The sequence below is a fragment of the Barbus barbus genome, assembly GCF_936440315.1.
Source record: "Barbus barbus genome assembly, chromosome: 31".
Lineage (NCBI taxonomy): Eukaryota > Metazoa > Chordata > Actinopteri > Cypriniformes > Cyprinidae > Barbus > Barbus barbus.
This window is the reverse complement of record NC_136759.1, coordinates 3,286,155-3,304,254: the sequence shown is the minus strand read 5'-3', so window position 1 is coordinate 3,304,254 and position 18,100 is coordinate 3,286,155. Positions and strand designations below refer to the sequence as shown.

At 34.6% G+C, this 18,100-nt stretch overlaps 1 protein-coding gene across 2 annotated transcripts; it reads left to right on the top strand.

Annotated features, from left to right (window-relative positions):
- Nucleotides 1–2,836: 2,836 nt before the first annotated feature.
- Nucleotides 2,837–16,908, top strand: LOC306851499 (calpain-9-like). 2 transcript variants are annotated; one of them, XM_079387779.1, is made up of 21 exons: nucleotides 2,837–2,878; nucleotides 2,992–3,256; nucleotides 4,867–4,936; nucleotides 5,210–5,328; nucleotides 5,399–5,532; nucleotides 6,329–6,500; nucleotides 7,556–7,627; nucleotides 8,460–8,551; nucleotides 9,088–9,162; nucleotides 9,253–9,389; nucleotides 9,487–9,632; nucleotides 10,458–10,675; nucleotides 11,819–11,861; nucleotides 11,980–12,054; nucleotides 12,173–12,233; nucleotides 12,471–12,535; nucleotides 13,549–13,617; nucleotides 14,544–14,622; nucleotides 14,882–14,998; nucleotides 16,293–16,351; nucleotides 16,612–16,908. In XM_079387779.1, exons 2-21 carry the CDS (start codon nucleotides 3,071–3,073, stop codon nucleotides 16,636–16,638), a joined length of 2,016 nt encoding a protein of 671 aa, XP_079243905.1. In that variant the 5' UTR covers nucleotides 2,837–2,878; nucleotides 2,992–3,070; the 3' UTR covers nucleotides 16,639–16,908. The 2 variants fall into 2 exon arrangements, with proteins under 2 accessions (XP_079243905.1, XP_079243906.1); XM_079387780.1 differs by lacking the exon at nucleotides 2,837–2,878 and having other exon boundaries at nucleotides 2,917–3,256.
- The last annotated feature ends 1,192 nt before the right edge of the window (nucleotides 16,909–18,100 follow it).

The window sequence follows — 18,100 nt, the reverse complement described above, 5'->3', positions numbered from 1 at the left end:
ACCGTCTGGTCGACGCTACAGAGCTCTGAGCACCAGAACGACCAGACACAGAAACAGTTTCTTCCCTCAGTCAATACATCTCATGAACACTTGACAATAAAACACGGAACACACAACTCTATTATTTATTCATCACACTTGCTTACTTTTTTATTTATAAATTTTTTTTCATTTCAAATTTGCACATATCAGACCTGTACACACATAATTGTCTATATTATATATTGTGTTTTTGCTGTTTTGTACATTGCCTATTTGGATATTATTCTTTTATTATCTGTGTCCTGTTGCTGTCTTTCTGCTGCACTGTGGAGCTTCTGTCACTACTACAATTTCCTTGTATGTGTAAACATACCTGGCCAATAAAGCTCATTCTGATTCTGATTCTGATTATAGAGATCTCTTTTGAGCTTCACTGCATATATATGTCCATAAAAATGTGACCTCACAATGTAATTTGCATAATAAACACATAACATGCTCTGATCAGCAGGTCCCGCTCATCTGGAAGTTCCCTGCTTTCAGTCAAATGGTTTATTTGCACAACAGCTAGCAGTGTGTGTGTGAGGACATGCTGCTGTTTACATTTGACACAGGAATGTTTACTCTGATTGCTGTTTACCATTCTGATCTTCCATTTCTAAAGTGTTATACATTCATGATGCAAATGCATCATGAACAATTAAAACATAGATAGTATGTGATAAATATGAACATATGTGTTCTATGTCTGTATTGGACTTGTGCTTTTAAATATCATTCCAGATGCCATTATCACACTTAATATCTCATGAGAATTTCTCGTCTGATCTCTCAGAAATGTTATAATCACCACCACTGAACAACAAATAGAATGACAATACATCATATAAGGCTTACAAAAAAAAAAAGACAACAATACATAAAACCATACAATAAAAAGACTGTTTGACTGTGACCCACACCCACGTCTCTGTACGGCTCATACTTCTGTATTGCAGCTCTTCTCATGTTACTGTTGCCTAAGCGAGAACTGCTTTTTCTTCCTCATTTGCAAGTCGTTTTGGATAAAAACATTGACTAAGTGATAAAAGGTAAAGATAACCTGACGAAAGCAGTTTTTCTTATTGTAATTATAACACAGCATAGTCTGTGAACCTTTGCTTCTCTTTACTTAAACCCTGCAGTCTAGCTTGTACTTATTTGAACAATGAAACTTGGTATTACGAGCACTTCCTGTGTCTATTTGCCTCTTACATCGCTTGATGTAAACTGTAAGTCGCTTTGGATAAAAGCATCTGCTAAATAAATAAATGTAAATGTGTTATTGATACTTATTGCATCATAAATTAAATCTAAAGTCATACGACTAAAAAACAAAACAAAACAAAAAAACCTAAATCAATTTGAATCACCATTAAATGTTCTGGTCATGCCATAATCAAAAGAACTTAAGAAGCAAACAAGTTTTTGTATTGTAGTATAAAGACTCCGGAAGAAATATTATCCATTTCCCTATAAGACAATACATAAAGTTCAAATGATTGGGGTCAGTAGATTTTTTTAAAATTCAGCAATGCATTGATTTGATCAAAGGTGACAGTACAGACTTTTATAATGTTACAAAAGATTTCTATTTCAAATAAATGCTGTTCTTTTGAACTTTCTATCCACAATAGTAACCAGAAAAATCAAATGTATCACGGTTCCCAACAAAAACATGAAGCAACACAACTGTTTTCAACATTGATAATAATCAGAAATGTTTCTTGATTTCTGAAGGATCACTGAAGACTGGAGTAATGATGCTGAAAATTCAGCTTTACATCACAGGAATAAATTAGATTTTAAAATATATTATAATAGAAAACACTTTATTTAAATTGTAAAAATATTTCACAATATTACTGTTTTTACTATGTCTATAATCAAATTTTATGCAGCCTTGGTGAGGAGAAGAGACTTCCTTCAAAAACATTAAAACATCTTAATGATTCCAAACTCTTGAACGACGGTGTATTTGAATTTGGGCTGAAACATGACCTGGACGTGGCTTCTTGGTTCTCAACAGGCTTTGTGGGATTCATCCTTCAGCTCTATTCTCTAGTCTATTAGCAGATCAAGTTCTTTGCATCAGTCACAATAGACTACAATACAGATCTGAGCTTTTGCATATCAGTCTTTTATGCAGAGCAGTGTGTTTGCTAAAGGACAGGCTGTATGTGGGGTCAAAATGAACCTTTTGCATTAATAGTTGGTGAAATGAGGAAATTTACTGACCATAAATGAAAGGGAATCTCTTAAATTTAGAAACCCTTCTTCCAGTAACATTAAGAGAACGTTCATTCAAAGATATCTGATCTTTAATAACGTTCTCAAAATGTTAGCGCAAAAACATTATTGAACCTTATTCTGATTTTAGTTGCATATCTGTCTAACGTTTTTTAAATGTAACTACTTATTTGTTTCAGAATAGAACATTCAAAAGTAACATTCCAATAATATTTGCAAATGTATAAAATGGGATGTTCCCTTAATGTGTTTTCTCTAACGTTGACATACTATTTATAAACAATGTTTAAATATTGAAATGCTAGCAAAACGTTTTTATGTTAGCTGGAATTGAAGTGTATTTTTCATTAGAAGACAGGCTTGTGTAGCTCATTTCTTAGCGCTTTTGTGCTTCACAGTCGTTTTCCATGTACTATTGTTTGCCTCTGCTTTAGTTTAAAGCATCAACGCAAAGGTCTTTTGAAAGATTATGTTATGGTAAATGCTCCACAGTGGTAAAGGTTGTCGATTATGATGACAGATGTTTTTGTTTTGACAGTGTTTGCTTGTAGCGCGCGGCGGCGGCGCAGGTGAACGCGCAGAGGATGGAGGAAGGAGCTGTTTAAAGGTAAGCTCCTTTAGTTAAGGAAGACCTTCTTTACGCCCACTTTACCACAGACCGACGACTCGTTGACATTTTTAACATCAGGAATAACTTGAATGGTGTATTTGTGCATTCAGGTATAGCCTACTCGTTCCCAAACAGATTCAGAACGACAGAAGTCGAGCCCCGAGGCAGGAGTTTTTGACGCACTCCAGTATGTCCGAAATAAAGAAACAAGCGAGCACAGACTCCGGTTCGAACCCCTGGGAGAGCCTGGGCAGCCCGACGCTGCTGTGGTCTCCCACCTCCGGTCTTCCTCTGCAGGACGGACTTTACACGGACGCGAGGTTCCCGGCGCAGAACATGCCTCTTCAGACCAGTGTGGTTTGGAAACGACCAAAGGTGAGCCAAAGTGCCAGCACAGCACACTCCTCCCGACAGCCATATGATTCCATATAATGCACATATCTGAATATTCTGACTTGTTCTTTCGCAATTTAGTTTATTAAAACGTTGTGGGAATGTTGTTTTTTTAAATGTTTCTAAAACGTTGAAATGTCCAGGTTTCTTGTCATGATTAAAAGTTACAAAAACATTTCTATCAACTTTATTTTCCCCTAAAATATTTAAAGGTTGCAGAAACATTTCTTAGAATGTCCATCAAGTTCAAATAACATCATAAGAAAGTTTTGAAGATGTTGTTCTAAAAACGGTTTCTCCCAACATTATGAAAACGTATCAAATGTTGAAGGGTTAGTTCACCAAAAAATGAAAATTACCCATGATTCACTCAACCACAAGCCATCTTACACTGTAAAAAGTGATAAATTGACTTAACTTTAAAATAATAATAATTCACTTAAAAAGAATAATAAAAATAGTTCACTTAACTTATTATTTTTTTAATTATTACAGAATAATTAACACAGAACAGCGTAAACCATCTAAAATATCTTAAATTGTGTTCTGAAGACGAACAAAGCTTTTACGGGTTTGGAACGACATGGGGGTAAGTGATTAATGACAAAATTTTCATTCTGGGGTGGAGTAACCCTTTAAACATTAGCCAAGTTGTGGGAACGTTGTTGATTCCAGCTGTTTGGGGGTGTGTTGTTGGGTCTCTTATTGCTGTAAGGTTTATATAGGTAGATGTTGTAAAGTAAGTAAGGAGTCATTTAGCAGGCACTTTACAATCACTCACTCTGGAGCTAAGGCTCTTGATCAAAGGAACAGTGCTAATAGTTGCTTTAGGGTAAATACTAAATTAAAGGTCTTCAAATAATAGGATTTCAAATATTTAATGTCTTAAAATTTATGAGTTTGGAATAATTCAGTTTTTTTCCCAAGTCTTCTGCTCGCCTATGTTGCATTTATTTGATCACAAATACAATAAAAACAGTAATACTGTGAAATATTGTTAGAATTTAAAATAACTGTTTTCTATGTGAATACATTGTAAAATGTAATTTATTCCTGTGATGTAAAATGAGATTTTCAGGATCATTACTCCAGTCTTCAGTGTCACATGATCTTCAGAAATCATTCTAATATACTGATTTACTCAAGAAACATTTCTGATTATTATCAATGTTGAAAACAGTTGTGCTGCTTTATATTTTTGTGGAATGTTAATTATTTCAAATGTAAAAGCAAGCTGCATGAAACTGAGAGTTTGCTTCCTATAGTTGGAAATGTCATGCAGGATTCAGGTCTGTTTGAGTGAAGAACTGTCCAGGCTTGTGTCTGCTGAGCAGCTGCCACATACACAAACTGCCCAAAGGAGGAAACCGTTTAGAAACGGAATGTTCCTCAACAGTAATGTTTCTATTGCAGCTCTTCCTTTTGCACTGTTGGTTCCTTCAGAACCTTTTTCAACTGGAATCAGAATAGATTCTTTAAATCAGTGAATATAAATATTAAGTTTTTTTTTTTGGGTAAAATGATGACCTAGTATTCCTAAGTATCATTTGACTCTAAAATGACCTTTCATATTTTCTCCTCTTATTTTCCAGGAGATCTGTCCATTTCCTCAGTTTATTGCAGATGGAGCCACACGTATGGACATCTGCCAGGGAGTTCTGAGTGAGGATTTAATGCTGAACCATTAAAACAATATTTTAAATGTTTCATTTTTAAGAAAGTTTTTGTTTACTTTATGAATAACAATTTTGGTTTTCTGTTGGGTCTCCATTTAATATTAAATGTAGAAAGCCCTGAAGTAAAAGCAGTTAAGAACCAGCAGAGTAAACTTATTTCACCACATACCATTAGAATCATCATTTAAAACCAAATTATACCTGATACATGTTTTAACGGGTTTAATGTGCTTTAACTTTCTCTCTCTCTCTCTTTCAGGTGACTGCTGGTTCTTGTCTGCGGTGGCGTCTCTCTCTCTCTACCCTTCTCTTCTGGATCGTGTCATTCCCTCGGGCCAAGGCTTTCAGCTGGGCTACAACGGCTGCTTCAGTTTTCGGGTTAGTACCGCATGTTACCGTACAAAATGAGGCAGTTGTGATGGTTTTAACGCTGTCTCTCTGTCTGCAGTTTTGGCAGTATGGTGAGTGGATTAAGGTGCGAGTCGATGACCGATTGCTAACACAAAACGGTCAGCTGATCTATCTGCGCTCCTCAAACAAAGATGAATTCTGGAGCGCTCTGCTGGAAAAAGCTTATGCAAAGTTAGTGGAGTATTTATATGCTTAAAAATGCCTGAATATCATTGAATTATATAGAATATGAAAGGAAAAGTTCACCCAAAAATTTACTCGCCCTCAGGACACCCAAGATGTAGTTGAGTTTGTTTCTTCATCAGATTTGGATAAATGTAGCATCGCATCACTTGCTCACCAGTGGATCCTCTGCAGTGAATGGGTGCCGTCAGAATGAGAGTGCAAACAGCCGATAAAAACATCACAATAATCCACAAGTAATCCACACCACTCCACTCCAGTGAAAAAGTTGTCACATCTGAATCAGGAAAGAAATCTGCACAGATCAAGCACCATTTTCAAGCAAAAACAGTCCAAAACAGCTCTAAACAAATATGTGGATGGATTTTTATGTTAGAAACAACAGGGGATGGACTTTTTCCCTGGAGGAAGCATTATTCTGGATTATGGATTTCTATGGATTTTGGCCAGAAGCAACAGTTTAAAGTTAAAAATGCCTTAATGGTGGATTTGTTTCTTACAAACACACAGCTTTGGCCTCACAAGATGTTAACTGATGGACTGGAGTGGTGTGGATTATTGTGATGTTTTATCAGCTGTTTAGACTCTCATTCTGACGGCACCCATTCACTGCAGAGCATCCATTGATGAGCAAGTGATGAAATGATTCATTTCTCCAGAACTGTTCTGATGAAGAAACAAACTCTTTTACATCTTGGTAGGTCTGAGGGTGAGCTCTGCTTGCACATACACTGCTTTTGCGTATTTTCTGTTGTTCAGATTGTCCTCTCCATCTCTTTCTCAGGCTGAAGGGTGGTTACAACGCTCTGAACATGGGTTTCCCTCACGAGGCGATGGCAGATATGACAGGTGGGATTACAGAGGAGTTCATGGTGCCGTCTGATGCTCGAACGCTGGGCTCTTTCCTGTACCCGCTGCTGCACAAAGGAGCTCTGATCAACTGTGCTAACTCAAGGGTACGCTCTCTTCACATGCCTTATTACAAGAGATTGTTTACCAAAAAATAGCAATTCTCTCATCATTTACTCTCCCTCGTGTCATTCCAAACCTGTATGATGACTTCTGTGGAACACAAAAGAAGACGTTTATTAGAATGTTCATGCTGGACTGGGGCTGTCAATCTCTAAATTCTATAGAACTTCAAGCTCCAATAAAGCACTTATGAAGCAGTGCTTTGTTTGTGAAATAGACTGAAATTGAAGTTTTTAAAAATGAAAAATCCCCTCCATGCTGTTTGTGAAAATATACACTACCGTTCAAATGTTTTGGGGTCGGTAAGATTTTTTAATGTTTGTTAAAGAAGTTTCTTTTGCTGCATTTATTTGATCAGTAAAATTAGTAATATTGTGAAATATTATTACAATTTAAAATAACTGTTTTCTATTTGAAAATATTTGAAAATGTAATTTATTCCTGTGATCAAAGTCTTCAGTGTCACATGATCCTTCAGAAATCATGGAAATATTCTGTGCAAAAAACATTTCTTATAATTATCGATGTATATTATTGTGGAAACCAGCTGTGAAATACTGGAAAAAAATTATGCATTTCTTCAACAAAAAAGAACAAACAAACAAAAAGAAATCAATTACTGACCCCAAACGTTTGCACAAAAATATGATTAAACAATAAAAGAACAGAGCATATCTTTTATCTATCCTCTCTGCTGGAATTTGTGTCTGTGATGTCGCCATATAAACGACAGGTTTAGTAAGTTCAGCTTCCTGCTCGAGGGCACTTTAGTTACAGCTCACTGATCAAAACTTGTGGTTCGAACCTGCAACCTTTCATTTAGCAGCCCAGATCATTAACCAGCATTCCATAATGTTAGAAATCAAAATGTTGTAAACATTATTGATATGAGGGTCTCGCATGTGTACGCGTGTTCTTCCCTCTTTGTTGTGTTCTTCTATGTAAAAAGATCTTTCTTGAGTTCCTGGAAGGAGTTTTCTTTTGACAGGTGATGTTTTGTGAAGGTATTCTATTGTCTTGTGTGTTTGTCTTTGTGCAGGGTCCCCTTGAGAAGAGCAATGAGTTTGGGATTTTGTTCAGACATGCCTATTCTGTGACCGGTTTGGAGACGGTGAGGGGGAAATGTTACCTTGGGTGTTTTTCTCTCTCTTTCATCATTCGTCTGTCAAAGCAGCTCTTGATTTATGTTTCATTAGTGTCTTTAATGCTCAGTGTTTCGCCAGAGGGCGCCATCAGCTCAAATAACTACAGAATGGCACACCTCTAGTATTTCTGAGAAAGCTGTATGTCCCAATTCACATACTTCAGTCTGAATCAGTATGCAAGATAAGAAACAGTGCATTCCAAATCATACTATGATAAAAGATCCTCCCAGCTGACAAAAAATATGTTCTGCTAACGTTATGAAAAGGTTATTTCTGAATGTTCTCTGAAACTTTTTTTCCTTGCCTATGTGAAAGATAGAGGAACATTCCATTTGGTGATTTTGCAAACATTATGCGAATGTTACTTTTGAATGTTATCTGAACATTCCGAAACAAGTATCCAGCTAACAGTGCTTTTTAAAAGTTATATAAATGTTAAGACAAAACATTCTTAAAGTAATGTTTATGGAATGTTCTTATAACTTTATTATTATTTGATACACCTTCTCGTGTTATTAGAACAACAATTTCTGAACGTCCTCAATGGTGTTCTAATTGCAACAAGAAAACTGGACATTTTAATGTTCTTACACTAATAAAAATAAACGCTCCAATTATATTTTGGGTGAAAATAAAGTTAGAACTTTGTATGAATTGTTTTTGTAACATTTAAAAACATTATAATCACAAATTAAGGCCATGAGGTCAGAATACACCTCAAACAGCTGGAAGACAAACACAGCAAGTCCTGCAAACATCACTGCTCTTCAGACTGAGCTTGATTCATGTGTGTTTCAGGTCAAGACTTCGGTCAGTCAAGTTGAGCTGGTGCGGATCAGGAACCCATGGGGTAATACTGAGTGGGAGGGGCCTTGGAGTGACAAAAAAGGGTGCGAAACACTGTTATATATATATATATATGAATGTGAATATATATATATATATATATATATATATATATATATATATATATATATGTGTGTGTGTGTGCGCATGTATATGTGTATATATGCAATTCTAATTTGCTGCTCAAGAAACATTTACTATTATTATCAATGGAAACAGTTGTGCTGCTTCATATTTTTGTGGAAACCGTAATCTATTCAGGATTCTTTGACGAATATTAAGTTCACAAGAACAGCATTTATTTGATACAGAAATCTATTGTAACATGTCTTTACTGTCACTTTTGATTAATTTAATGCATCCTTGCTGAACATATATGTATGTATTTAATTATAGATTTGGGAAAGAATCTGTCCTAAGACATCTCAAAAATTCATAAATGATGTAAATATTACACATTAGATGAAATGCTAAACATATAGAAGTCCATGATATTTCTTTGTTTTGATAGCCAAGAAAATGTTTATCCAGGTGTGTATTTTTTGTGTTGTTTAATAATTTGTGTAATGTGTGTGTTTAGGATGGAGTGGAATACGGTGAGCGCTGTAGAGCAGCAGCGTGTGCAGAGAAAACAGCATGATGACGGGGAATTCTGGTGAGCCGGGCTTCTCTCTGATTGGCTGACTCATAATCAGATTGTTCTCTGATTGGTTTAGATTCATCGTCTTCTCTCTCTGCCCATCAGGATGTCTCTGGCAGATTTCTGCCAGAACTTTGACACGATGGAGGTTTGTCACCTGAGCGAAGACACGCTGAGTGAGAGAGGAGTCAAAACACCCTGGAAATGTACTTCGCATCACGGACGCTGGATTCCTCGGCAAGGTACATGAGCATCACTGTTCACACACATACACCAATATTACACCGCTTCAAAAGAAGAACTAGTCAGTGTATTGTACTCACATGTTTGTGTTTGTAGGGCCTCCTCAGTACAATCTGACCCTGCTGGAGGAGGACGATGACCCCAGTGACCCTGAACTAACGTGCTCATTCCTGCTGGCACTCATGCAGAAACACACCCGTCAGAGAGGAATGCTGTTCCCCCTCGCGCTGCACATATACAAGGTTTCACTCACGTGTGTTTCGAGTGTGTATTATTGGACATGCAAGCTGCAATCTGATTGATTGGCTTTGTTTACAAGTTCCCAGACTGCTACAATGAAGCAATATTGTTTTACTTGTTGTTACAATATTGTTTTATCATTGAGATACTATTAAAGTTTTTATTAATAATTTTAAATTAATTTTTGTTTTAATATTTTATGCTTCCATTTTAGTCATTTTGTTGTGTGTTTTTGTCATTAGCTTTTTTTAAAATAATTTTTTATCATAGTTATAGTTACAGTTAAAATAAGTTAAATTTTTTATATTTTATTTCAGTTCACATTTTTTAAGTATATATTATATTTATATATTATACATCATACTGCTTTAAAGGAAGAACTAGTGACTTTAATAGATAGTATATATTATTTATTATATATAATATATTATTTATGAAATAAGTTTAATTTTGTAATATTTTTTTTAAATTTCAGTTTCAGCTTTTTTTTTGATAATTGAAGTAACAGAATTGTTTTGTGGTTTTAGTTTTAGTTATCTATAATAATACCCTGCTTTGAAGGAAGAACTAGTCACTTTATTAAACATCATATATTATTTACTATATATAAATGTACTGTTATTTTATTATATAATATATATTATATATTAAATATTTGTACTGCTTAAAGGAAGCATTGTATTAAGTAAAATATATATATAAAAAACAAGAAAAAGAGAAATCTAGATATTCTGTATGTTAGTATGTTAGTTTCTCTTGACTGTGTCTCTGTCTGATGTCTGTGTGTGTGTGTGTGTGTGTGTGTGTGTGTGTGTGTGTGAGATCAGGCCCGATCCAAGCGTGATTTCCTCTCCTCTCAGGACGTGTTTCAGTTGAGACCGGTGCTCAGCACCGCTAAAGACCTTAGTTACGTCCCACGGCGGGAGCTGGTGATTCGCGGTCGCCTGGCGCCCGGTCATTACATCATCATTCCCAGCACTTCCGAGACCAGTCAGGAGGGAGAATTCCTCCTGAGAGTCCTGACCGAGAAAGCAAACAAAACCACGTGAGTGAAGATTGCCCACATGCAGGAGACTCAAATCTTGTTTGACAGCAATGGGATTAAATATAGAACAAATCTTGGGTGTTTATTCTGAGAAACAGACCCAAGAAATGCAATGCACACAACTCGTATCTCAAACTTTGCTTAGATTTGACAGGATGGAAAGGCTACGATCAAATGTCAGAAATCTCCACCAATTTCCACCAAGAGCAAATGATCTGAGCTGCTGTGCTATTTTAGTATTATTTATGTACTACTACTAAAGTATTTTAATATTAAAGTTATTTTATAATTAATTAATAATATGATATGATTTTCTCTTTTAATTTAAATGCAATCAATATAAAAATTCTTATTATTCAAAGTTATTAGCTTTTATTTATATATTTTCAATTTTCATTTTATTTAAAGTTTTAGAATGTGCTTTTATCTTTTGTATTATCTTTTGTATTAGCTCCATTTTATTCGATTTAAACTTGTGTATTTCAATTAGTTACTAATGCAAGGTTTTTTTAAAGTTTTTTTTTTTTAAGTTTGTGTTTTTTTGTCTAGTATTTAAATGTAATTTTATTTCAACCTCATTTTAATTCAAATAATTTTGAATAGTTTTAGTTAGCAATAACAACACTGCTGAGCTACTATTCACATGAATTCTACACCTCTATGCTTTTACTATATGACTGGTATTTTGTGTCTATTTTTAATTCCCATTATGAGTTTTAGCAGAAACATGAGAGACAAAACTGAGAACTCCAAAAGTTGTCTTTATTATTGGAGGTAAAATCCCAGATAACACAGAACGTTTTTGCAAGGTTCTCTCAAAGTTATAAACAAAGTTTTTCCATTAATATGTTCTCAAGACAATAGCACAAAAACTTTGATAGGCTATATATTATTCATGGGATGTTTTTTACATCCCGTTTGTCACTACTACTTTCGAGTGACATTTCAAAAGTAACATTCTCATAATTTTTAAAAACATAAAATGGAATGTTTCCTCAACATTTTAAAAGCTGGACTGTTTGAACGAAATAATGTTTTCATGACTTGATGGGAACATTAGCAAAACATGCTTTAATTTTTTCTGTATTTGTCTTTGTTTTAACATAGATATTGCTATATATGTGTGTGTTTGTGTGTTTGCAGAGCTGTTGAGAGACCAGGAGTAGATGCAAACTCGAGTACACCGGTAAAATCCAGAAGTCGATCTAGTCTCACTGCTTTGATCATTTATTGTCACTGGGTCCATTTAATTGTTGGTTTTAAATTGATTCTGCTTGTCTGTGTGTGTGTGTGTGTGTGTGTAGCCAATGTCTCCACGTCTCGCAGGTCTGCCGTCTGTAAATGAAGCCAGAGTTCTCTTTGTCAAACACTGTGTCAAGGTAAACTTGCATGTTGAGCTGCACAATACAATGCTATTGAGTTTGTGCATGTAGTTCTAAAGCTAATATGTAGCTCTAATGTCATATGCATGTGAATGTTTGTATGTGTTGTCTATAGGGGCCTTACTGTAGACCTTTGGATCTGTATAACCTGCTGACTGAAGCCATTGCCAAAGGAGGTGAGAGCATGTTTATTCACAAGCTGTTTTTCATCCGTTCACTTCTTTTTTTCTACATTTGCATTTCAATGTTAAATGTGGTTTGCAGGAGAAGTTGTGTTCGCTGTGCCGTTATAATGCAATTCTTTTCATTAGTTCTGCTAGCAGAGTTGAAAACCATGCAGGAAGTGATGTGGTAACCTGTGAGGAAGTGAGGTGTATGATATTGTTTCTGTTTCCTGTTTTCTGCCCGGTCAGTCTTTGCAGGTAGCGAGAAGCAGCTGAGTTTGGAGCACTGCAAGAGCTTCGTGGTGCTCATGGATGTATCCTGCATTGCTTGTGCACTTCTGATATACACTGTCCTAACAAACACACTGGTTAGTGTGCATGGACACAGAACAGAAGTAGATAGACCGCTAAACATTGAACTTAAATTACTTTAAGAATGCATGGCTAGCATGCTTGCAATCTGCTCTTACAATTTATGCTGTATGCAGTATGAATACTTAGCACATAATTATTAAATTGCAGATAAATTGTCCAATATAGATCCTGCATTTCTAGTGTGATGAATCTTCTTGCATTAATATCAGTTCTTGATTGTTAACATCTCATTTCTGGATTATTATTGTATTGCGATGCCATAAGTTTAGACAATTTTTTTGTTTTTGTTTTTTACACAAAAATGTTTGGAATCTTTATGATTTTTAAAATGTTTTTAAAAATGTCTGCTCACCAAGGCTGGATTTACTTAATCAAAAATACAGTAAAAACAGAAAAACTGTTTAAAATAACTTTTCTATTTGAATATATTTTAAAATGTCATTTATTCCTGCGACGCAAAGCTGAATGAAATGTTTCTTGAGCAGTAAATCAGTATATTAGAATGATTTCTGAAGATCATGTGACACTGAAGACTGGAGTAATGATGCTGAAAATTCAGTTTTGATCACAGGAATAAATTATATTTTACAATATATTACAATTGAAAACAGTTATTTTAAACTGTAATAATATTTCACAATATTACTGTTTTTATTTTGATCAAATAAATGCAGACTTGGTGAGCAGAAGACACTTCTTTCAAAAACTTTCAAAAATTCCAAACTTTTGACCGGTAGTGTAACGTGCAATACTTTGTTTCACATTCTATTTCTAAGAATAGTATGGCGTGTGTTATGCGGTATATATGCTAGTATTTCATTCTCATCGTAGCGGATGTCTTATCTCAGTAGGCGTGGGTGGATGTAGGTGGGTGTGGTATTTTATGGTGCGATTCACAAGAATGTATAAGATTGGGTGGAGATTGGAATGTCACCTTAACACGTCCAATCAGAGCCAAGGAATGGGACGACTCGACTTGACAGAGTTCCAGGCATTGTGGGAAAAACTCCAGAAGTGGACGGTGAGGATATTTGGCTGTTCGCAGTATATTAATGCACGCAGGGTGTGTTTGATTACAATGAGGACGAGACTGTAGAAGGTGAGTTTCATGTCACATGACTGATTGGATCATATGGTGCGTTCAAGTCATGTTACAAAGATCATTTACGAGTTGAATTATGAGTGGGAAACATTTAAAACTAAGCCCAAAGTTACCTAGTTGCCCAAAGTTTTTTGAAATGAATTCAATTATTTCTTTCATTTACAATAATTATTAAGGATGTATAAAATATTCAATTTTTTTTTTAAATATACTCAAATATATACATGAATACAATATAAAATAAATAAATGCTAATTAAAATTATATATAATTTTAATTAGAATTACAAGAAAATAGTATTTACCATAAAAAAACAAAAAAAACAATATATATATAAAAATAGATATTTCAAATTTTTATTTTTAATTATTATTATTATTACTTTTATTATTATTATTGTAAATTACCAAATATATTTATTATAAAATATAAAAAATATAAATATATATAAAACCTATATTATTTAATTAAATATAATACATTCAAATATGTTTCATTTTTGTTTTCCATTTAATATTATTTTATAGTAAATGTAATTAAATTCTGTATTTTATATTTATGTGTATATATATATATATATATATATATATATATATATATATGCATGTGTGTGTGTGTGGATATTGTTTTAATTAACAGTACCTTCATAAATAAATAACGTAAAAAAAGCTAAAACACACCTTCTTTACTCATCAATTTGAGGTAACAGATTTAAAAAAATCTTGTAGAAAAGGTGTAACGTGTAACTATTGCTTGAAGGCATGGATTAATACTCATGACTATATCTTAGATCAAATAAAGACTGGATTCTGTGATTATTCAACCGTCTGTCTGTGTTTTTATAGGGCATCTTTATGACATTCGACAAAAACAAGAACCAGGCACTGGATTATCTAGAAATCCCACCCGCTCTGACAGCAGCAGGTGAAACCTATGACACACACTTACTCACACACACACACAAATGCAAGTATGAGCATGAACACACACCCTTTACATGCAAATGAATTCATTGACGCAACACTTATTGAGAATGAACACACACTGTGAAACACTCTCCCACACACACACACACCCAGCTGTCAGGAGAGAAACCTGTTCATTCATCTGCTGTCGTGAGTCTGAACACATTGAGAGGAATGCTGATGATCAGGTTGATCTGAGCTTGTCTGCTCTGGTCTAGGCATTCGGGTGGATGAATTCATAATGCAGCTGATCGGCCTGCGCTACACGGAGCCAGATATGACCGTCAGCTTCCCAGGATTCCTCTTCCTGCTCATGAAACTGGACTGCATGATGCGTAAGAGAGCACACAAATCAAAGTCATATTAAACAGTTACTGCAAAGTGCTACAAATAGAATTTGGACACTAAACCCACACTCAAAGATGTAAAAAAAAAAAAAAAGACAGTTCCAAATGTATATTGCTTTTTTTGCTTCCTGGGACACAAAAGGAGAATTTTTTTTCCAATATTGTAGTCTTTTTCTGGTCTTTAAATAAAAAAATGAGCAGGATATTCCTTAAATAATAAATAAATAAAATAATAAAAAAAGTCATATGGGTTTGGAAAATCATGAGGGTGAACTGCAGGATTATTAGAGTTAATTTAATATAGAGTTAATAACTAAAACCATAAAACAACTTTTGTTAAAATAGAAAAAAAACCTTAAACTAATTTTATTTCAGTTGCCAAGGCAACATTTTACATTTTAATTCAGTTTACAATAATAAAAATAAAAGGTAATAAAAGTTTGAAACTTATTTAAAAATATATTTTTTTTTTTTACTAAAACAACAAAACGAATAAAACTAAAGATAAAGACTGTACATTTTAACTGTACACTGTCAGAAATGTTTTATATATATATATATATATTTATATACAGTGGCGGGAGGAGCATACGACAGACACAGTGGGTGTGGCGTCAGGCCTCGGAGAGGCTTTTATTAAACAAAATAATAAAATAAAGTGTCCAAAGGGGGTAAAACTGTCCACAAATCAACAGGGGGGTCTGGTGTCCTCGTCGTGCTGCGGTGTTCTGGAAGGAAGGGTCCAGGTAAGGGGCGGAGTCCGGCGGTCGCATGCGCTCCCCTCTCGGGACCGGGGCGCGAGGGGCGGTGGCTTCTTCTAGCGGCTTCGTCCTTCTTCGGCCCGCGGCGCTTCCGGGGGATAGTACGGCCCGTCAGCCGTCGTACGGGTGCGGAACTCGACCCCTTCGCCACGCTCCCTTCCTGGACCCACGAGGACACCAGCGTGCATGCACGGGGAAGAGACCGGTCTCTCGAGTAGAGGTGCGCTCGGCATTTGAACAGCGGCGGTGATGAGGCTCTATTCAGATCAGGTGCGCCTCATCACACGCCGCCAGCCCTGGCTGTTTCAGCGCCCCTCCTCTCTCACGCACCCGCTCCCGTCGGGAGACTGGTGAAGGGCGGCGAATACGGGACGGGGTGGTGATGATAATAAGGAGGGAGGCAGCCGACTCGTCACAATATATATATATATATATACATATACACACACACACACACATATATATATAAAAATAATCATTTATATCTGTCTATCTATCTACATATATGTTTTTGTTTTCAGGCAAGTTTCAGGCGTTTGACATGACAGGGATGGGAATGATTTCAGTAAACTGCAGACAGGTAAAAACATGAAACACGTGAGAGCGTTGAGTCCTCTACACACACACACACACACACACACACACATACTCAATATTTCATCCTCTGAACCTCTTTGATGTTCAACCTGGCTGATGCAGCCCTCTTTAGTTCTTCTTAACCATCTCTATGCAACATGACTGGCAGATATTGTGCGAGTCAGAGCTGAATTTATTGTGAAAAATGTGATTCATTTTCTGTGTGCCAAATTCATATTTATGTGTTTTTCTCTTGATTTGTAGTTCCTGCACATGACCATGTACAACTGATTCCAGACCAGCTGCAGAGAAACAGCTCTACATCTGCTTTATGTTCTGTATAAACAGATCGTTCCAGGAGTGTCAATACAGCACTACATTTAAGCTACAATACTAGAAATGATATATTAATAGTTATGATGCAAAACACAGCTACTTTATATATATATCACTGCACAGCACATATAGAGATCAACTATTAACCTTTTTTTTTTACTGCTTTACTGCTTCTAGCGGGCAGATGTCAGTTAATGAATTTGCTTAATAAATATAATATTTTTTAAGAAAATTGTGTAATATCTTTATTAGTATCCATAATAAAGTAAAATTAGATAAATGTTTATTTTATATCATTTTATTTTTATATTTTAATTTTTTATGTATTATAATTTATTTTATAATTATTTGACAACAATTTAGCTTTATAAATGATGAATAAATATTATAAAATAATTTAATAATTACACAAATTACTAAATAATAATACAAATAATAAATATATATTCTGACATAATAAATATATTTTTTAATGTTTATGGTAACATTATTTTTAAATTGGTATTATATACAAATAAAAATAAAATAATTAGATTTTAATATACTTTTATTTTTATATTTTTATTCAAAAATACAATCATGTAATTATTTTTTGAATTATAATTAAATAGTATAAGAAGAATGATACAAATAAATAATAAATATTCTGATAAAAGTAATACAATTATAACAATAACACTTAAATAATTTAGAATTTTATGGAATTTAATTTTTATTCTATAAAATAATTATAATTTTATTATGTAATTATTTTATTAGAATTTACTATTATAAAGTGATAATTAAATATATAGTCATAGAAATAATAAATAACAAATATTCTGATATATATATAAATAACAAATAATAAATTTTTCAGGTCTTGTTGTTTAACTAAACCAAATGTTCCTCATTTAGGTCATATGAATACTTATAGTAATTTTCAAATGTGTTGTTCCTCTTGTCTCTGGAGGCATGTCCTGTTAATATTTATTACAGTGGGAACTTTTGAGAGCGTGCATGAGCAGGAAATATGCTAGATGATGAATTGTGTATAGACCGGATCAGTTCAGGATTCTTACATAAGCTTTGGGTCTGTAAAATGTCCCAGCTATGATTTTTAACATGCGGCTGCTGCTGCTTTGAATTGTAAAACATTAAATGATTCAAATAAGTGACTGATTTGCATTTGAATCTTATGGATAATAGAGGAGATGATATTACAGATAACGCTCAATATCAGTCACTGGGGATGTGTTGGAGGCGATGCTCTTTAATGCTCTGGATTTGGATGTCATGAACAATGTAAACAGCAGCGTATGGCTGATGCGCTCATCTGCCTAATGTTGACCCACCTCATGTCCCCTTTGACAGATGCCATGAAATATTAATGTTAGGATTAAGCAGCTTATAGATGGCAGAGAGCCAGACTAGTTTA

Excerpts from the sequence above, each read along its gene's own strand:
- LOC306851499 (XM_079387779.1), top strand. The coding sequence starts at position 3,071 with ATGTCCGAAATAAAGAAACAAGCGAGCACAGACTCCGGTTCGAACCCC. Across the intron at positions 9,163-9,252 it reads CATGATGACGGGGAATTCTG|GATGTCTCTGGCAGATTTCT; the intron begins GTGAGCCGGGCT and ends TCTGCCCATCAG. Across the intron at positions 12,536-13,548 it reads GCTTCGTGGTGCTCATGGAT|AGCCAAGGAATGGGACGACT; the intron begins GTATCCTGCATT and ends ACGTCCAATCAG.